General features: G+C 37.6%; 2 protein-coding genes across 2 annotated transcripts; both read left to right on the top strand.

Moving 5' to 3' along the window:
- Positions 1-1070: 1070 nt before the first annotated feature.
- Positions 1071-6174, top strand: LOC103507770 (protein son of sevenless-like). The gene is made up of 9 exons (XM_026822548.1): positions 1071-1292; positions 1756-2084; positions 2234-2513; positions 2867-2972; positions 3394-3633; positions 3857-4062; positions 4876-5074; positions 5113-5205; positions 5930-6174. Exons 1-9 carry the CDS (start codon positions 1188-1190, stop codon positions 6172-6174), a joined length of 1803 nt encoding a protein of 600 aa, XP_026678349.1. The 5' UTR covers positions 1071-1187.
- A 2300-nt stretch (positions 6175-8474) lies between these two features.
- On the top strand, positions 8475-21334 carry LOC103507771 (zinc transporter 1-like). The gene is made up of 6 exons (XM_026822542.1): positions 8475-9040; positions 14079-14140; positions 14230-14370; positions 19116-19208; positions 19734-19968; positions 21111-21334. The coding sequence occupies exons 2-6, from the start codon at positions 14093-14095 to the stop codon at positions 21317-21319; spliced, it is 726 nt and encodes a 241-aa protein (XP_026678343.1). The 5' UTR covers positions 8475-9040; positions 14079-14092; the 3' UTR covers positions 21320-21334.
- The last annotated feature ends 800 nt before the right edge of the window (positions 21335-22134 follow it).

Below are 22134 nucleotides of genomic sequence, written 5' to 3' on the forward strand. Positions count from 1 at the left end.
GAAAATTTTGGGGAATTTTTTGTTGAAAATTTCACAGTTTTCTTTTGTTTTTTTCGGAAAAATCCTTTGTCGTGTGATGGTTCTACAATGTTAGTCACTTGTTAAAATGTTTATGAATTCAGTGAGTGTGTTGGAATCCAAGAGCTATGATTTTATCAACGGGGATAATGCGAAGAAATGGCAGGGTGTACTTGCATTGTCACTCAATAAAGTAAGTTGACTCTTTTTTTCATTTTGGGAAGCCAGGAAAAAACACTTTCAACTCGAGTGTTTTTGTGTGAATTTGAGAAAATTTAAAATGGTTTTGTGTTGTCTTTAGCAGATAAACTAATCCCATTTTGTATGGCATCTTTACACAAATGCAGAAAGATGCTTATTGAAATATTGAACAACAACAAAGACACATCTTTTCTATGAAATTCAGAGGACTGATAAGAACATCAATCGAAAATCCAGATTCAGGTGAAAATTCAGAGATTAGCTATATTTCCATAAGTTATTGATATTTTAAACCCATTTTGATTGTTTTCAAGTACCTACCAATGCTTGTCACAAATTTCATTCTCAGGCTTCACTATGCCAAACTCTTTGATTTGACTTGGGACTTCAACCAGCAATGTCCTAACAGAACTTCTCTGATTTATGATGGAAAAAATTTAAATTAGCTTTTCCAGCCAATACGAGTTGAGAAAAAACGAATTCGATTAATGTGACTTTTTTACAGTCAACATGGCTGAACCAATGAGATTCCGCTTTGGACGTCCTCACCATGTCCATTGTCCACACTTGCTCCACAAAGCGGAATCTCATAATGGTTCAGCCATGTTTGACTAAGTTCTATAAAAAAAATCTGATTGGTTGATTTCAAAAAATTCCAAAAATTTCAGCCAATCAGATTGCAAACCGAGTTTAAAATCTCTTGTGTGGTCCCCGCCCCCGCACAAGTTTTCATGCAACGCGCCCCTTCCGAGAACTCAAGTCGATACTAGCGCTAGTGCAAAAGTAGCGGAGAAATTTTGTGTAAACAAAAGAAATTTCAAACCCGCGAAGATTTGAAAATCATAAATGTCGCCTTAACTCGGAAAATTTTGGGGAATTTTTTGTTGAAAATTTCACAGTTTTCTTTTGTTTTTTTCGGAAAAATCCTTTGTCGTGTGATGGTTCTACAATGTTAGTCACTTGTTAAAATGTTTATGAATTCAGTGAGTGTGTTGGAATCCAAGAGCTATGATTTTATCAACGGGGATAATGCGAAGAAATGGCAGGGTGTACTTGCATTGTCACTCAATAAAGTAAGTTGACTCTTTTTTTCATTTTGGGAAGCCAGGAAAAAACACTTTCAACTCGAGTGTTTTTGTGTGAATTTGAGAAAATTTAAAATGGTTTTGTGTTGTCTTTAGCAGATAAACTAATCCCATTTTGTATGGCATCTTTACACAAATGCAGAAAGATGCTTATTGAAATATTGAACAACAACAAAGACACATCTTTTCTATGAAATTCAGAGGACTGATAAGAACATCAATCGAAAATCCAGATTCAGGTGAAAATTCAGAGATTAGCTATATTTCCATAAGTTATTGATATTTTAAACCCATTTTGATTGTTTTCAAGTACCTACCAATGCTTGTCACAAATTTCATTCTCAGGCTTCACTATGCCAAACTCTTTGATTTGACTTGGGACTTCAACCAGCAATGTCCTAACAGAACTTCTCTGATTTATGAAATATTGATTGTTCTAATTTTCCTTCAGGTTTTGCAACAAGTTCATCCTACTTTGACGGCAAGGGAAGATGCATGTCTCTACGTTGAGTCCCTCGTACTGAAAATCTTGGCCATGCTATGCTCAAAACCCTCGCCACACACAACATCCGATGTTGAAGAAAGGGTGAGGAGGCAATTTCCAACACCTATAGATAAATGGGCAATGCATGAGACACCTCTAACACCACCCACCGCTAACTCAGAGTTCACTGTGTTTGCTCCCATCATGTTGTCCAATGCGAATGGTTCTCAAAGCCCTGGCTCTGTGTCCACAGCATTCAGTATGTTTAGTACACAGTCTGTACAGAGCTTAGCATCCTAACACCTCTAACACCACCCACCGCTAACTCAGAGTTCACTGTGTTCGCTCCCATCATGTTATCCAATGCGAATGGTTCTCAAAGCCCTGGCTCTGTGTCCACAGCATTCAGTATGTTTAGTACACAGTCTGTACAGAGCTTAGCATCCTCTACTATAACATTAAGACCAGGGAGTAGCTCAGGCCCGGAGTTCAGTGGTGAAGACTCTCCTGGTCTGATGGGATCTACATTTGATGGTCTCTACTCTCCGCCGCCCCTGCCTCCACGTACTAACAGACGGCGTGAAGTGTCTACCAGTGATCAAAGTGTACACTCCAGAGATATCTCCCCTCCCCCCCTCCCACCACGTCGTGAAACACGCCCCTCCCTCTCCAGCCCCCCAGGCTATGCATCCTCCCCTGATCCCTCCCTTGAATACTATCTATCTGTTTTGTTTAAAGTTGGGAATAATTGGGACTGACAATAATTTAGCAGCTAAAACTCAACATAACCCAACATTTTACATGTTGCTAATCATGTATTCTCACCCTTAACATTTCATTTTTATACAACACTTTTAGGAGCAATAAAAGGGGTGTGAAAAAAGAAATAATAGCATACATAAATAAGTAAATGGAATTTATTTATTATGTACTTCAGAGTTGTTGAAATCTGGCTTAAGTACAAACATTATCAGTTCCTAAAGGCAAAGCCTTGTTGAGACAGCCACTACCCTCTAGCTTACAAACAGTAGGTACATCGGCTAATTGAAGACTTTATTTTACAGGTAACTATGTGAAGAACATCCGACATGTGGAGGTCGCACAACAGGACATCAAGGTTGCCATGTATGCGGACAAAGTGCTCATGGATATGTTCTATCAAGATGAACATACATCTGACTCTGGTATGAGATTTTGACTTTTTTTTTTTTTTTTTTCTGTAATTTGATTTGATTTTCTAAATTGTAATTTGATTTTTTTGCTCTCTTTTCTAAATTGTAATTTAATTTTTTTTCTCTCTTTTCTATATTGTAATTTTCTCCTGCTTTTCTCTTGTTTCCACTACCTATCTATTGATTTTATTTTTCATTGCCTATTTTTCGTATTGTTAGCATTAAGTTTTTTAATTGTAATAAATGGGACGTTGTCCCGTAAAATTAAAAAAAAAGTAGGCTCCATTTCATGCAATATCTCACACAGTCACCTATCCATATGCCAATAATTATATGATCCTGATTTCATTGTGTCTTCTTTACCTCAGAATTACCTATATTAAATAAATACCTGATTTCATTTGTGTGAATTAAATAACCTCATTTGTTCCAGGATCCATTGTTCATTCAGTCAGTGAGACCACTAGTTCAGAGTTGACCTACGAGGAGATTGTCCATGATCTGGTAACCGATGAGAAGCAACACCTGCGTGATTTGCACATGATCAACAAGGTGTTTCTCGAGGAAATAGTCAAGCTGATACCTCCCGGCAAATGTAAAGAGCTTGATCAGATGTTTGCCAACCTGATGGACATCTATGAGTTCTCCTTGAATTTCAAAACACCTCCAGTATGTTAAGGATGCTTTGAATGCTTTGAAATAACCAATGCCATGCAATATCTCACACAGTCACCTATCCATATGCCAATAATTATAATATATGATCCTGATTTCATTGTGTCTTCTTTACCTCAGAATTACCTATATTAAATAACAGGTAACTACGTGAAGTCATGTGGATTTCATTTGTGTTAATTAAATAACCTCATTTGTTCCAGGATCCATTGTTCATTCAGTCAGTGAGACCACCAGTTCAGAGTTGACCTACGAGGAGATTGTCCACGATCTGGTAACCGATGAGAAGCAACACCTGCGTGATTTGCACATGATCAACAAGGTGTTTCTTGAGGAAATAGTCAAGCTGATACCTCCCGGCAAATGTAAAGAGCTTGATCAGATGTTTGCCAACCTGATGGACATCTATGAGTTCTCCTGTAACCTGGTGAGTTTCTACAACTTGATTATATTTTCTGTAATTGATATAAGTTTCGTAGGCAAAGTTTCAAAATAATAATAAAAGAAACAATATAATTTGTTAGGTAATACAACATGATTAGTGGTCATACCACCCAGTGGAAAGACAAAACTTGCTTCCACCAGACCAGACCACCTGTGTACTAAATAGGTAACATGTAAGTAAATTGAATTATCAGCTTGGTTAGGTCCTTTTCAATTCAAGTGTGCCGGGAGGCGCGCAAACGTCAAGGGTTAACTCAATTTAACTGTATGAACTATTACTAAACTCAACATGACTTAATATTAAGTAAAGGTATCAGTTGTTTAAGCTTTTACAAGTGTCCAACTCGAAATGACACTGCTATTGTTTTATGTTGCTACTGATACATAGTTTACAATGTTTAATATATCTTGGCCTAAGGTTGCTACTGATACTCGAACTCCATCCCCTGCATTACGAATCTAACGTCCTTTGAGCTACTGGAGCTAGTCACAAACTTACCTCTTGTTTCAGGTTGGTATTCTAGAGGAGATTCCATGAGAGCTCTTGATTGTAAATTTTACAAAGAGTACCCAAAGAGTTTAATACAAACTCGGTATTCTTTACTTATGTTCATTTGGGATTAAAGGGACTTCGGAATTCGAAGTCGTGCTCCTTTTAAAATAAATTAAAAAAAAAAAAAAAACATTTGGTATTTTGTTTTATGTTGCTACTGATACTCGAACGCCATCCCCTGCATTACGAATCTAACGTCCTTTGAGCTACTGGAGCTAGTCACAAACTTACCTCTTGTTTCAGGTTGGTATTCTAGAGGATAACCTTGAGATGTGTAACGAGGCTAGCAATGTTGTGATCGGGTCTTGTCTGGAGGAACTAGCTGAGGCTGCTGAATTTGATGTGTACAGTCGTTATGCTAAGGACATTACCTACTACAAGTGTCCGGAGAAGTTGCTTGAAGAGTTGAAAAATCCGGAGGTGTCCATACCTTTGCAGTCAGGTGAGATTTTTTAGAACATTGATTGTGAGTAATTCAAGACTGCTGCGCTAAGGACATTACCTACTACAAGTGTCCGGAGAAGTTACTCGAAGAGTTGAAAAATCCGGAGGTGTCCATACCTTTGCAGTCAGGTGAGATTTTTTAGAACATTGATTGTGAGTAATTCAAGACTGCTGAGTTTGATTCAATCAATCGACGCCGCTTTGCGTCGATCGTTGTCAAACCTCATGTAGTAGCATTCCCATTATGTGGTACTTCATATGTCTCCCATCAGAATATAACTGGTTGAAAAGTTTATGGTAGAAGATTACTTTTATTTCTGTTGAGGTAGGGGAACCATTGTATTGATGATTCTATTAATGTTGTTTCAGGTGGACAAGGTTTCAAGGAGGCTGTCAAGTACTACTTACCTAAACTATTCCTACATCCCCTCTGGCATTGCTTTCTCTATTTTGACTATATTCGAATCTTGCGAGGTCTCTCCCCAGACAAGGAAGATAGGGAGAGTTTGATTCAAGTAGAAGGTTTACTGAAAGCACTTCAAGTTGATCTGTCTGACTCACTACAGAATTATCCCAGGAATGGTAGAGACACAGGTATCAGAGCTTTAATCGACGCCACTTTGCGTCGATCGTTGTCAAACCTCATGTAGTAGCATTAAGGAGCGCGGTAGCGCTCCGCCCCGCCAAGTCAAGAAAGTTTGACCGCGCTACTTAGAGATATTCCCATTATGTAGTACTTCATATGTTTCCCATCAGAATATAACTGGTTGAAAAGTTTATGGTAGAAGATTACTTTTATTTCTGTTGAGGTAGGGGAACCATTGTATTAATGATTCTATTAATGTCGTTTCAGGTGGACAAGGTTTCAAAGAGGCTGTCAAGTACTACTTGCCTAAACTATTCCTACATCCCCTCTGGCATTGCTTTCTCTATTTCGACTATATTCGAATCTTGCGAGGTCTCTCCCCAGACAAGGAAGATAGGGAGAGCTTAATTCAAGTGGAAGGTTTACTGAAAGCACTTCAAGTTGATCTGTCTGACTCACTACAGAATTATCCCAGGAATGGTAGAGACACAGGTATCAGAGCTTTTCTATAAATTTAATGTATTGTAGGATTATTTGTGACATAGTATTTACATGTTTTTTTCCCACAGTAACAATTTTGTCTTCCTTTAAGTGCGATTATTTGTTTGATAAATCCAGATTTACGATTATTGCCACGAATTATTTTTGTACTATTATTATATCCATATGTATTACGAACGAATATATTACACTATGTTAAACAATAGCCGTATTGTCTTTTCGCAATGTCCCCTCTTGTGAAGTTTGTACGCCCTTTTTTTAGCGAAATAGTGCCTTTATTAAACCATGGGAAACGAGTTTCAGGAGAGGCGAAATTGCGAAAGGAAAATACCACTAAAGTAAGGTCCACTTGGTTTTTCTAATTTTGGACATCCATATTTATGAACAAAAACCTGGTTCTCAAGTAGCACTGAAGCATCAATTCCAAACATTTGATTCGCCAAAATTTACTTCAGTCTGACTTGAGAGCGAAAATTTTTGTCCATAAATATCGATGTGAGTTCGAAATGAAAAGTGCCAATTTTTGTAAAACGAGTATCTTTTTGTCATTTAAGACGAGGGTGGCTACTGTAGCCTCCTGAGTAGAAGGTAAAATTTTCGTGTCCGAAATTCGAATTGAGATTTATCTACATGTATGATTTTGAATGTAGTAAGTTTATTATTTGTGTGAATTAGAAGTTGAACGGTTTTATTCAAGAATGATCTGATCTACAGGCGAAAATCTAGTTTCGAGACTTTCGAGTAAAACAGCGTTTAAGTTTTCCATTTCTATTGAAAAATTTTGGGAGGGTTTTAACAAAACTCGTGTGTCTTTGTGAATAAAAGAGATATCAACATGATTCTTTTGCGGGACTGATTTTTAACAGTATTCCGGATTTGAAAAGCTGTTTTACACTAAAAGGGCCTCAACAGGGTTAGGTATTTCTTGCAGAGAAGCGTTCAGTTACTATTAGTTTACGTTCTGGAATATTGAAAGAAGGAGAAAAAATCTGAATTTATTCTTGTGAGATTTGAAAAGAAGACCATAAATAGCTTTTACTCTTCACATGTTCTTCTTTTCAAGATGAATCTTCACAAAGTTACGTCAGAATCTATCAACTTGTGAGATTTCATAGAAACATTTGTGCCTTATAAAAATTTATTTATTATGAAATATAATAATAGATATTAATTAAATTAAATGAAAACTTTTGTTTTTCATTTGGGAATTTTTTTTTTTTTTACCAAGGTATACCTTTATAAATTAATAAGATATCCTGTGTGAAAACTTTTGTTTTTCATTTTGGAATTTTTTTTACCAAGGTATATCTTTATAAATTAATAAGATATCCTGTGTGAACGTCACATACCAAGGTATAGATCGCTGGTAAAGCTGTGTCCACACATAGTCTCGAATATAGCTTTATGGAAGGAGCTTTATGGCTTTATCGAATATAGCTTTATGGAAGGAGTCACAGTGATAGTTTAAACTCGGTTCAAGTTCTCTTTTATTAATAAATCTGATTAGTTATTTCAGATTATTCAGCCAATCAGATTGCTCCAAGAGTTAAATTTAAACCGAGTTTAAATTCTGTGGCCCCGGCCATAGGTCACTTTCATATACGAGCTACTTGACCAGTATGTATGGGACAACCAAAAGTGACGAGTATGGTTATTCAATAACAAGACTTTACCTATAGTGTCATTATTAACGGAACTTTTAGTGTCATTATTAACATAACTATCAGTATTATTGTCATTATTAACATAACAATCAATATTAATGTCATTATTAACATAACTATGTATTAGCGAGCACAAGGTAAACTCTTGCACTGATAGGAGAGGGTTTGCAGTATTATGTAACGCTAGGCCAAGTTCTGTTTTGATCCACTAGCTACCAATTAGTTGACGCCTAGTGATAGTTTAAACTCGGTTCAAGTTCTCTTTTATTAATAAATTTGATTAGTTATTTCAGATTATTCAGCCAATCAGATCGCTCCAAGAGTTAAATTTAAACCGAGTTTAAATTCTGTGGCCCCGGCCATAGGTCACTTTCATATACGAGTTACTTGACCAGTATGTATGGGACAACCAAAAGTGACGAGTATGGTTATTCAATAACAAGACTTTACCTTTAGTGTCATTATTAACAGAACTATTAGTGTCATTATTAACATAACTATCAGCATTAATGTCATTATTAACATAACAATCAATATTAATGTCATTATTAACATAACTATGTATTAGCGAGCACAAGGTAAACTGTTGCACTGATAGGAGAGGGTTTGCAGTATTATGTAACGCTAGGCCAAGTTCTGTTTTGATCCACTAGCTACCAATTAGTTGACGCCTAGTGATAGTGTAGGTAACTTGTCACACGCTTCCACTAAACAAAACCACTCAAATTTAATCGCGGAATATGTGATAAACATTTCACTTGTGGTTGTTGGATTTTTATTTCTTTCTTTTTGTTTTATCTTTAACTTTTTGTGCTCAGTGTTTCTTTAGTTGGCAGTGGGTACAGTTTTGAAACGCTTGTTTTTTTTCGAACGATTGTAAATTTTGTCTGAGAGGTTTTTTTTTTTTTTTCAAAACAAAAACAAACACATTGATATTGTTTTGCTCTAGAGAAGTGCTTTTTATTTCGATACTGAATTATTAAACTACCTACTGAAAGAAACGTTATGAAGAATTAAAATTATAATCACCTAGGTAATCAACAGTATTTGCAAAATAATAGAAACAAATAATTAATAGATATAATAAACAAATAATTATGTCATGATTAACTGATGAAGTACAATGTGATGTGATTCAAAATGTAGATAGATAAAGAATCAGGTATTGACATTCTAAATTTAAATAAATATTGATACAAGTTGACCTCAGAAGGTTTATTATGTTCGGTGGGCGAATAAGGTGGAGAGGGTTTTTACCTTGAAATACTTCCTAGAGGACATATTTTAGATTATTTAGGACAGAAATTTTCGACATGTACCTAATGTAGGTATGTACATAACGCTGTCCTAACCAATGCCTACATTTAAATGTTTACTTTATAAAGGAAAGTGAGTACCTACCTATTTGAAGGAAAATGCTGGAGTTAAATATTTTTCATGGTAATATTATTTTGTTCTACGAAGGGAGAAGAGGGTTACCTGAAAGAAATACGGAGCTACCCCATCCCATCCTATAGTAAGCCAGTTATCGGACGTTACTTCGTTTACTACTCTCCGTCAAATCCGAGACATCACCTTTTCAGGCTCCTCCTTAGGAGAAAATTTTGTGCAATGCTCAGCCCTAATTTCCGTGTCAACAAGATTTACAAAGTTCCAATAAAGCTTTCCCAGATTGTCCCTTGTAAAGTTTTGCCTCCCACACCGCCATTTTTTCCGTCTTTGTCCTAGTGGTTTCCATTTAAAAATTAGCTCCGAGCAATTCTTTAAAAAAAAGTTGTTTGTTTTGAAACAACCTTATTTGAAACTTTTTTTTTCGTTCTTTTTCTCTAAGAAATATTCATTTTCAGATAAATCTCCAAAAGAATGATTTATGCGGTAACCTTATCAGCATGGTCGTTCTTTTTCTCTAAGAAATATTCATTTTCAGATAAATCTCCAAAAGAATGATTTATGCGGTAACCTTATCAGCATGGTATTGCCTTGGCATGGAACTCTATCTTCTAATATATACAAACCTACATACCTATGTGTGCATTTACTATAGCACAAGATACCTACTACCAAATTATATTGAACAAAAGATCTCTTTGATGTTAAAAGGATTCAGGAATAAGAATGTTTGATTTTAGACGAAATTGGTGAACATCATTTAGCTATTCTAAAAGAAAAACAAAAATCAAACCTCAAACATCTTTGGAATTTAGAACGTCCCCAAATATTCTGAATGCCCCAAAAAGGTACAGAAAACTGTACCCACACTTGAATTAAATTTGTTCAATAATTGAAATACATAATTATGTAGATTCCTAATTTTGATTAAAAAGGGTTAAATGTGCGTTTTTCAAATCATTTTGGCCAGCCTAGTTAGCTTGGAGGGTAGCGTGTCTGCCTTGTAATTGCTAGGTTTTTAGCCCGTCCTTCCTTTATTATTACGATAGTAATAAAAAAAAAGTCTGCCTTGTAATTGCTAGGTTTTTAGCCCGTCCTTCCTTTATTATTACGATAGTAATAAAAAAAAAAGTCTGCCTTGTAATTGCTAGGTTTTTAGCCCGTCCTTCCTTTATTATTACGATAGTAATAAAAAAAGGTATAACGGACGGGCTATCGTATTCGCTTTTGGGACCATAAGACCTTTTAGCAGTTAATGTTCCTGTTCCCTCTATCAAACCTCTTTAAAAAATCTTACAACAAATCTACAAGAGTAAGATTTCATTTGAAGAGTAAAGAGCACACTCATTTTCCATACCCACGTGAATTACATAAAGATAATAATATATGTAATAATGTCGTACAATGTTCAAGATGTGCACAATTACCAAGCATTAATTTGCCCGTCGTTGATGTAATAAATGACAATAAAAATTTACCTATATTTCTCCACGCGCTCTTAGTACGTGAGATGGCTGGTTGCATCTTGCTACATAGTGTACACATGCGTTAGACGTAGTATTTTATATAGGACTAGTGGTTGACCCGTCCTTTGTACGGGACCACCACACACACACATCCGCCCGGGACGGATTTTATCCTAAACAAATAAAGTTTGTTCTCGGAACGGCTGGCTTTCTCCTATCCTGTCTTTCTTATCTCTTCGCTTTCGGGACGATATGACCATCAGTTACAGTTCCCTATGGACACTCGCTTACATCCAGGGCTTGATTAATTTGATAGCGTCTTGAAAAAAGTGAAACAAAAAGAATCTAAAGGGAATTTACATAATTTCGTCGAGTTAAAATTCAGAAATCACTTCGTTCGTTCAAATATCACATTGTCTCTCTGTTCTTAAGACACCCTGTACCTAACACGCTGTTTCAGTAAAAGGTAGGCGGCTACATATTCTAATCTGGAATACCATACAGCTCGTAGATACTTACATACATAGCTCATAGATAGATAGATACATATTCTTATATTGAAGTAGAACAGCACAAATAACGCAGAATGCACTGAGATATAGGTACAATGCACCACACATAATACACAGATACCTACTGAGTTATCATGCGTTGTCTCTATTGCCTTAAAATTGTTGATAAAATCTAGTATACCTATTTAATAGGTGTTACCTAACTATAAGGATCTTGTAAATTATCGTCTGAAGATCTTAAGGTGTAAGTTCTAAAGAGCGTTAACCATGAATGGCGAGTTTTATCAACGACTTAAACGCAGATTTCAACAATGAAGTAGATATAGGTACATTTGGATAAAAACGGACCCGCGACAGGGCAGACCAACCAGCTGGAATGAAAAACAGAGCTCTAATGTGCCCGCGCCATTACTCTGTGCAGTCAAAATGTCTAAAATTTGGTACGGAACTTGACGTATCGCACTACCGTACTGTTAAACCACTTTCGCCTTGTAAGGAATGTAAACACTGGAATAGTTGGAACTGATTCAAAATTTGGAGTGAGGTTTATCATGAATTAATGATCAAATACTTAGTCCAAGGATTAAGGATCTTCATTTCTATAAACATGAGACTTGAGGACCTTATATCTTATAAGAGGTAGACTACCTACTATCTACCTATTGGAAGAGGTATCTGATACCTATACCTACCTATTGGAAAAGAAGAAAAAGAAGAAGAAGAAGAAGAAGAAGAAGAAGAAGAAGAAGAAGAAGAAGAAGAAAACAATGTTTCATTGACGTTTTTATTTTGTGTCAATGAAACAGTTGCTACGCCACTCTCTGTTTTATAGTAGGTATGCCGATTCTGTAATAATAATGTCCTTCATCAAATGGGCAAATAAAAAATGAATAGAAGGTAGGTACTACCTACCTATCTGCAATATATTCTGCATAGGTGTAAACTAGAAACTACAATAGGTATTATGGGAATCCGCTAATGAGATACATACGTAGGTACCTACCTAGATACCTACACAGTATACAATAAACCTAATATGCATAGGTATCCTACACTATCCTCCCAATCTCATCTCATTATCACTAAAACACTAGGACACTATAGGAGTGTAGGTACATACCTACATTTCATTATTTCAGTCCTATACATACCTACCTAGGTCTACAGTTCTCTACAACTACGATACCGAGATCTCGGTTCGATTTCCGGCCCGGGTCAAATATTTCTGATAGCCTAGGACGATTGGAATACAATGTTATCGTATGTTATCACTCCAGACCGCGATATCCAGAGTTGCTGACCCATGGACCCAGGACATTTTGTATACCGGGTCCGCGGGTCATTGAGGTTTGGTTTGTCCAAGTCCGAACTGATGTTAGATACCTACCTATTTTAATTTTTTGAATGGTTGGATCAATGGAACTGTAACATAGGAGGTCTTATGGTCCCGAAATCGAAGGGAGAAGAAGGCCAGGATAGGAATCCAGCCCTTCTGATAATGAAACTTATCTGGTTGAGGATAAAGTCCGCCCTGGGCGGGAATCGAACCGGTGACCTAGCGCTTACCAGGACTACCTAACCTTCCAAGAAGTTTCAAACTTACTAGACTGGACATGGAGCTTTTTCCTGTCTGAGTGTGAAGTGATAAAGAGCCAGCCTAGTTAGCTTAGTTGGTAGTGCCTTGCCTTGTAAGCGCTAGGCCGCGGGTTCGATTCCTGCCTGGGGCGGATTTTAACCTGATGGGATAATGTTCGTTCTCGGAACGGCTGGCTTTCTCCTATCCTGTCTTCCTTCTCTCTTCGATTTCGGGACGATAAGACCATTGCAGTTACAGTTCCCTCTGTCAAACTTCTTTAAAAAAAAAAAGAAGAAGAAGAAGTGATAAAGTAGAATATTAATAATAAATAATAATCAATATATTCATAATTTGTTAATTTTTTTGATAAAAATCAGATGATTTTGTTTATGTTCCTGATAACGTCTGATATCAGTTCATAAGGTAACCGATAAATGGCACCATAAAATTTGGGAGCATAAAATACTCCGATTTGATGGGTCACACTTGTACTTTTGAGGCATTTTTCTGATTCGCGGTTTTCGAATTCCGCGAAAACCGCGAACCGCAAAAATTCGAGTGAGTAGTGGATTGTACTTTAAATTAAACATAGAAAACGAATATGTGATTTAAAAAAGGGGGGGTTCTTATTTAAAAATCCAAAGTTGGCACTCGATTCGCGGACTTCGCGAAATTTTTCGCACGTCACGATATTGCCAAAATATCCGCATCAAAAATCAAAAAGTTACGGGTTTTTTTGTTTTTCGAAATTTTAAAACAATTTAAGCATACATTCTGGGACACCCTGTATACTATCATCAAGATTAACATTCGAAATTTTAAACAGGCTCCGAGAAAAACAATTTAAGCATAAATTTTGGGACACTCTGTATACTATCATCAAGATTAACAAGATAAGATCAATTTCCACTACAGTTCAAGATACTCTTCAGTCACAGTACCGTCAAAATATTCTTGATTCTTGGGCTGGCCGGCCATTCACTATCAGGTTCGCCTGTCAGGTCTAAATGTTAGTGAATCGCCGGCTTTACTAGGGATTAAGTGGGCTTCACATCTGCCGTTCAAGTCATAGTAATGCTCACTGCCATCTAATCGTCAAGAGTCTGGTCTGTGAAACATTGATCTTTCTGGCCTAACAACCGAGGTCTTATCGCTCCCAAACCGAAGAGAAGGAAAAATGAGCATAATAGGATAGGAGAAAGCCAGCCATTCCGAAAGGGAACCTTCCTTGTCTGTTTGGTATAAAGTTCGCCCTGGAAATCCCGGAATACCTGAATTCTAAATTTCCATTGTTCCGATTTATTTCAGAACCAGGACACAGGATGGCCATCAAGGATTTGTTCCGCAAATATCATCCGCTGCAGATGTACATCGTTCTGGTGTTGACCATCTGTTACTTCTTCGTACAACTGGTAGTTAGTCACTTTACGCATGCGCTGACCCTGCACTGCAGATGTACATCGTTCTGGTGTTGACCATCTGTTACTTCTTCGTACAACTGGTAGTTAGTCACTTTACGCATGCGCTGACCCTGCTGGTCGATTCTTACCATGTCCTCTGTAACCTGATTGCGCTCTTTGGCTGCATAGCGTCACTCAAGGTAAGTTTCAGGGTTTTATACGTACTTCTGAGTTCTGATCTCTAAACCACGTGACACGCTAAATTCCGCTCCATGGTTTGAGGTGCACTCAACCTCGTGAGGTCATTTGAGGAGCTTTTGTCTCACGGCGAGGCAGAAAGCAAATGAATGACCTTCCCCAGTTAAGGAGATCTCCTTATAGACCTTATAGTCCTTATATCCTGTGACCTGTGACTTTCACATAGAGGTTCGTACAGATCTGCAGGATGCAGCACCTTGGCGTTGAAAATGCTCTGCAACAATGGAAAAATCTTAGATTTTATAATTACGTAGGTACGTAGGACTTCCTGGAATTATTATAGGTACCTAATACTAGGTGTGCGATAACACGACATTACTGCCTACTTTATCAGTAAGCATTACCTATGTACTTAGTAGGAATAGCCTATTGACTATTGATATAAATTTCTGCCTGTTGTAAGCATAGCTAATAAAAAGAGAGTAGGTAAAAATATCCTTAATCGTTAATCGCTAGCTGGTCGGTTTATTGAGAGTTATGCATTAGTTATGTTGGTTTTTAGAAATTTCAGCAGTTACCTCCTCTAGCTACTGAAAAAGGATTCAATTTACAAACTGCCCTGATTTCCGGAAACCGTTAGACACGGAAACTATAATCGCCTGTTGTAGGTACTCCAGACTCCGTATAAGGTACAAGTTTAATGTGTGTTGGAAAAATGTTCTCATTCTCACATTTATTTTATAATGGTTTGAGGATATGGACTATTTAGAGACCAACCTGAAACACCTAATAACATTACCTAGTAAGTATTAGGCAGTACCTACTTGTACCTACCTATACCTATACAGGTATAGTTGGTATACTGATGGCCTCGTGTAGGTAATCCAGACAAAGCCAAAGTGAAGTATTAGTGCCTTTTAAGTATGATTTTATCAAACTGTCTGACAGACCTAGATCTCAAACTTTTTGCACCACACACGTTCCAAAAGGATTCAATTTACAAACTGCCCTGATTTCCGGAAACCGTTAGACACGGAAACTATAAGACTCCGTATAAGGTAGGTACAAGTTTAATGTGTGTTTCACGGTCTCTAAATAGTCCATATCCAAGTTTCCGCCTGTCTGACAGACCACGGTCTGTCATCAGACCATCTGAGTGCGAGTGGCTGACAATTAGACATTAAGAACTAATAAATTAATTTATATACCTACCTATCTACCTAATTCTGTAGGCAGGTACCTATGTATGTAATGTCTCACATTATCAAGTATGTATGTATAGATATACCTACTTTTAGTACATAAAATAGGTAATTGACAATATGATCGATATGTATTAGCTGTGTACTTACGGGATATGACAGCTTCTGTTTAATAAGTTGTAAAAAAAAAGTTACATTTGCAAAAAAAAAAAAAAAATCTGATACCTACAAAAATGGGTACACAAAACTCAAGTCAGTACTTATCTACCTACCATTTTCCATTACGATCCGTTTATGTCAGCGTAAAGATCTGCCCAGCACACATCGTCGTCGAAAACACGAAGAGGCGTAAGTGCAAATATCACATTTTTCAGGAGGGCCGAAATAAGTTCTTTTTAAGTTTTTTTAAATTTATTTTTTTGAGCCCTTTCTACTGCACAATCTTCACAAAGTCCATGCTTACCTATTCGTTAAAACATTTTTAAAGAATGCTATGTATGTTTTTTCCATCAGATTTTTGGCAAGTATTTTGTAGAAAATACGCCGGAATAAAAAATCAATGTAAATATTCAACGATACACTCACGCCTCTTCGTGTTTGTGACAGAGGACGTTTTTTTTTACATCCGATACACATGATAACTCAAAATTGTGATTTTTACACTTACGCCTCTTCGTGTTCGGGCCGACGATATAGTCGACGGCCGTTAACACTGTTTTCTGCACTGTGTCGACAGTATCGCCAGAAACTGTAGGACTTATGATTTATCGTTCGATGATTTAATATCGTAAGAAAATTCGTAGGTATCGTGTGTACAGGCTACAGGGGCCCTATTCCACGAAAATCTCTGCACTTCACACATCTCACTCTTTACTCCACGTGCAGAAACATCATTACTGGAAAACCACAACGGTGCAATGTTGTTGTTGTTGTTGTTGTTGTTGTTGTTGTTGTTGTTGTTGTTTGTTTGTTTTTTTTTTTTTTTTTTTTTTTTTTTTTTTTTTTTTTGGGGGCGTGGGGTAGAAAGTGCGGAGTGCAGAGTTGTTTATGGAATAGGGCCCCACGGTACTCATGATATCGGCCTTGAGTCCTTGGCAATATTAACACTGATTTTGTGTTATCTCTGACATTGACGTTCACCGGAGAGATTGCAGAGGATTTATCTAATTCCCACGGTTTAATCTGTGAAATTGAAATTTTTAATCTACCTACTTTTTTTTAATCCAGGTGATTTAATTGAAATTAAATTTCCGATAAGCGATTCAGAAGGGAAATTAAAAATTATGAATAACAAAAAGGCAAGATGAATAATGTTTGAAATTTTGAATGTTTCAATCGTCGTCCTTTTTATTTCGTAGCAATGAAACAACTGCTACCTGCTACATTAGGCTCATGTGGTCTCTATCGTAGCATGCCCATCCCGTAGTATGTCTCTCATCAGATGGGCGAGAAGAGACACAGTATTTCCCATTTAGGGTCAGCACGAGAACACCAGCAAGTAACCCGTTGAAATATGTATTTGCAATCAAAATAGGAGTGCAAATTTTTGACCGATGGTGGGATTCGAACTCTCGACTTTTCTGCATGGCAAGCGTTACCACTGGGCTACTCATTTACATTTAGGTACCTAATAAAGGTGTTATCATGTTAGCAAGCACGAATTTACCTTTATGAACCACGAGTAATCTTTGTTTGTCTCACAATCACTAAGTCAAAGGTTCGAGTTGGACACACTATAGACTGGACATTGAGCTTTTTCCTGTCTAAGTGTGAAGTGATAAAGTTAAATATTAATAATAAATAATCAATATATTCGTAATTTGTTAATTTTTTTGATAAAAATCAGATGATTTTGTTTATGTTCCTGATAACGTCTGATATCAGTTCATAAGGTAACCGATAAAGATAACAGATGAAACAACATAGGTAACAAAATAAATATTATACCTGCCCATCAGGTACCTACCTGATACCAGGTAGGTCAGGTGCCTAGGTTATGGTTACCTATTTCAGTAGAACTCTTATATAGAGTGTTCAACTTCCATCTGGCCCACAGAAAATGAATACTCGTGAAATAACCGATAAAGATAACAGATGAAACAACATAGGTAACAAAATAAATATATTATACCTGCCCATCAGGTACCTACCTGATACCAGGTAGGTCAGGTACCTAGGTTATGGTTACCTATTTCAGTAGAACTCTTATATAGAGTGTTCAACTTCCATCTGGCCCATAGAAAATAAATACTCGTGAAATCAGTTTTTAGTCCGTCCTTCCTTTATTATTACTAATAATAAAAGGTATAGTGGACGGACTATTGTATTCGCTTCGGTGTCTTCCTGTCAGTCAGTCAGTCAGTCAGTCCGTCAGTCAGTCAGTCAGTCTGTCCCCATAGAAGGACTTATCCAAACCTGGTCGACCTATATATCAAATTAAACTCGTGAAATCAGTTTTAAGCCTCATAAAAGTCTGACGGCCAGCCTAGTTAGCTTAGTTGGTAGTGCGTCTGCCTTGTAAGCGCTAGGCCGCGGGTTCGATTCCCGCCCGGGCCTAGTTAGCTTAGTTGGTAGTGCGTCTGCCTTGTAAGCGCTAGGCCGCGGGTTCGATCCTAGCCCGGGGCGGATTTTATCCTGATGGGATAATGTTCGTTCTCGGAACGGCTGGCTTTCTCCTATCCTGTCTTCCTTCTCTCTGCGATTTCGGGACGATAAGACCATAGCAATCAGTTCCCAATTACAGTCAGTTCCCTCTGTCAAACCTCTTAAAAAAAAAGTCTGACAGAGAAAGGTCTGCCGTACATTGGACGCGTGGTAGCGCGACATCACGCTAATTCCCTCTACTACATATGTAAAAGTCGCGCGACCACACTTCCAATACGTTGTAACAGTCTGAAAGAATGGTAATGCAATCAGTCTTGTATATTAATTTGTACTCTTGAGTGTAGATAGAAAAAAATAAGTTGAACTTAAATCAAGTCTGAACACGGATAGGTGTCCCGGCATAAAAATCATCACACTTTTCAAAACATCGATGTCCTGTTACCTTATGATCGGAGGTAAGAACAGGATCATAACAGGGCATGCTATGACACAGACCACACGAGTCTAATGTGGCTGTTGTTTCATTGCAGCGAAATAAAAACGGTGGTGAAACACTTTTTTTTAAGTTGAACTTAAATCAAGTCTGAACACGGATAGGTGTCCCGGCATAAAAATCATCACACTTTTCAAAACATCGATGTCCTACTGATGGCCTCGTGTAGGCAATCCAGACAAAGCCTAGAAGTGAAGTATTAGTGCCTTTTAAGTATGATTTTATCAAACTGTCTGACAAAACTACTTAGGCCTCAAACTTTTTCCACCACACACGTTCCAAGTTTCCACCTGTCTGACAGACGGTCTGCCATCAGACGATCTGAGTGCGAGGTGGCTGACGATTAGACATTAAGAACTAATAAATTAATTTATGTTTTTTATCTAATTTTTTTTCTGACATAATGGAAATTTTAGGAACTAATTCATTTGTTTGTTATCCTTTACAGTACAAAGATAACACGGAGCGGTGCATGAACTCCTCATCAGTCAAGTCAAGTATGGAGAGTGCAGAGACTTTGAAGACTCAGTCTGACGTCAAAGTAAGTTTATGGATTAAGTTAATCAAGAATTAAACTTGATTAAAATTAATCCAGGAGTATTAAACATGACTGGTTCCTATGGGCTTTTAAGAAAGTGAGCATACCGTGAATTGTGGCCTCATCGTCAGAAGAAATTAAGCGCCAGTTCGCGGGTTCAATTCCCGCGTGGCGCGGACTTTACCCTAATAATCAGGTAAGTTTTGTTCTTAGAACGGCTTTCTCCTATCCTGTTCTCCTTCTCTCTTCGATTTCGTTCAAGATTTAAAGACTCCCTTTTTTTAATGTTTTTTTTAAAAAAAGGGGGGTAAACCCCCCCTAAAAAAAAAAAAAAAAAAAAAAAAAAAAAAACATAAGCGGAAGTCTGCCCTTATCATCCAGATTAGAAGAAATTTGGTATTTATTTTATAAAGGTGTGTCCACACTCCACACATAGATGACGGTCGTCGATCGACAGCCGGTCAACTATGTGTGGACATACCTTAAATCAAAATTCTCCTAATGTTCTCAATTTCTTTTGTTCCCCAGTGCAACCCGAGTGAGACCAGACTTCGCAACACATTCGGGTGGGCTCGGATAGATGTTCTGGTCATGCTGATTGGTTGCATCTTCCTAGCCTCCCTCTGCTTCTCTCTCATGCTAGAGGCAGCCCAGACGCTAGGCCACATCAGCCACCATGATGAAATGCATCATCCACTACAAGTACTCCTGGTGGGAGCTGTAGGCATGATACTCAACGGATTCTGTTACCTTATGATCGGAGGTAAGAACAGGATCATAACAGGGCATGCTATGACACAGACCACACGAGTCTAATGTGGCTGTTGTTTCATTGCAGCGAAATAAAAACGGTGGTGAAACACTTTTTTTTAAGTTGAACTTAAATCAAGTCTGAACACGGATAGGTGTCCCGGCATAAAAATCATCACACTTTTCAAAACATCGATGTCCATCGAAGTCGACTGGAACACGAAAACACTAAACCGAATCCTAAATAATAATTTTACTAAACGTCATCAGTACAGGCCACACTACAGACGAACGATCAAAGATGGGCCTCTTGTGTTGATCAAGGCAAATTCAAGTCAATATTTTCTGACGCCCATCTAAATGCCCGTAAAATATTATATCGTTCGTTGAACGTACAGTGACTGGAGCGTGATCTGAACGGATAGTGGAAAATGTGGGAATCGGGCTGAAGTCTCGAAATAAACCTCACTTCGGGACTTCAGGTCCAGCTTGATTGTTGTTTCTTGTTCTATAAACCCTGTATATTTTGCTCTGGTATAAATTGAATAATATCCTGCATCCTGTGTATACTCCTATATTTGATACAATACAAATCATCACGAGCGGATTACGCGTTCTTTGTGAAGTAAGGAGAAGGAGGGGGACATATCGCTCAAAACAGTGTAATCAATTTATTCACTGAACCATGGACCTTTCCTACCATCACCAGGACATTACGGGCTTACAATAGACACTGTAGGTATAGGCATTTTAGCTGTGTTTCGGATGGGTGTTTCACCACCGTTTTCATTTCGTAGCAATGAAAAAACTACTACGTTAGACTCGTGTGGTCTGTGTATTATCATGCCCATTCCGTAGTATGCCTCTCATCATGGGTGAAAAGAGACACAGTACTTCCCATTTAGGTGCTTGATCAACACAACACCAAAAAGTAACCCGTTGAAATATTTGTAATCGAAGAACGAGTAATTTTTGTTTATCGATGGTGGTCATCGAACCACCTTCTGCTTCTGCCTTTTCGAATCGAACGGACCTCCTGCATGATGAGCAAGCACGTTGCCACTGGGCTGACGGTGTTCCCTATTTATACTGTCAGAATGAGACTGAAAAGTCCTTTTACTCCCGCAGTCTAATGCATTTCCCTATATTCCCCAGGCTACACCTACTACCAGGGCAGTTTTCTACGGGTGGGTGACAGTGGGGATATCACCCTAGACAAGGGCATTACGGATATGATGTCCTCAGATATTCCGACACATAGGGGCCACTTCAAACCCCCGCGACAAGGACCCTGGGAAATGACGCGCGATGTTATAGGTAAGTTCAGATTCATAGAGGACATAAAGAATTCTTACGTACAATAGGAATCGCCCTATATTTGATAAGTAAAATGCCTTCTTACATGTTTTTTTTTTTACGTAAACTCTTACTGAAATTGTCTGCTATTTGTTGTTGTAGCGGATTAGCTGAAGCTGGGGTCGTGATGGTCTCCAGCCAGATCCTCAACCACATGATTAAATTTGGGATCATCGATCGGAATACAGGGGCTTTTTGTTAGAAAGCCATGTTAACCCTTCAATTACTTCAACAGGTCCGGCACCTGTTGTTATTTTATCCGCATTAGTAACAATGCCTTTCTTTCTTTACTGACAGTATTGACAGATGAAAGTGACTGGACGGAAGAGTTTTGTCAACAAAGTGTGAATCCTGCACTTTGGTTAAAATCGGGTTTGGGGTGGAATAATCCCTCTCCAAAAAATATATGTATAGACTGGACGTCTATCAAAGAGGGGCAAAGTTAAATGATCCCTGGGGTGCTGTGTAAAATAGGTATAAGTGCCTTATTTAATACCGAGCCACGGCCCAGGTATGAAATTACTAAAGACAAATTTTGAGACAAACTTTACCCAAAATGATTAGACTGTAAAATAAGTAGTGTTTTGCTGAAATGGGTTTTTTTTTTGTATTGAAAGCGAGCTACCTACAATGTATTTATTTTTAAATCCACATGTGATAAAGTATTTTTTTATAAGAACTTATACAGAAAAAGATTGTGTTCTATGACAAATCTTGATTTTTTTTTTTTCTAAATAAAATTGTTTTATTGTTATTATGTTCAAAAAAGTTGTTTATTTCTAGGTTCTTATTTTTTGGTAGGTATCTTATGTAGTAGGTATTA

Source organism: Diaphorina citri, unplaced genomic scaffold, assembly GCF_000475195.1.
Source record: "Diaphorina citri unplaced genomic scaffold, Diaci psyllid genome assembly version 1.1 scaffold340, whole genome shotgun sequence".
Lineage (NCBI taxonomy): Eukaryota > Metazoa > Arthropoda > Insecta > Hemiptera > Psyllidae > Diaphorina > Diaphorina citri.

Excerpts from the sequence above, each read along its gene's own strand:
- LOC103507771 (XM_026822542.1), top strand. The coding sequence starts at position 14,093 with ATGGCCATCAAGGATTTGTTCCGCAAATATCATCCGCTGCAGATGTAC. Across the intron at positions 14,371-19,115 it reads GCTGCATAGCGTCACTCAAG|TACAAAGATAACACGGAGCG; the intron begins GTAAGTTTCAGG and ends TATCCTTTACAG. Across the intron at positions 19,969-21,110 it reads CTGTTACCTTATGATCGGAG|GCTACACCTACTACCAGGGC; the intron begins GTAAGAACAGGA and ends TATATTCCCCAG.
- LOC103507770 (XM_026822548.1), top strand. The coding sequence starts at position 1,188 with ATGTTTATGAATTCAGTGAGTGTGTTGGAATCCAAGAGCTATGATTTT. Across the intron at positions 2,514-2,866 it reads CCCTTGAATACTATCTATCT|AACATCCGACATGTGGAGGT; the intron begins GTTTTGTTTAAA and ends AACTATGTGAAG. Across the intron at positions 2,973-3,393 it reads TGAACATACATCTGACTCTG|GATCCATTGTTCATTCAGTC; the intron begins GTATGAGATTTT and ends CATTTGTTCCAG.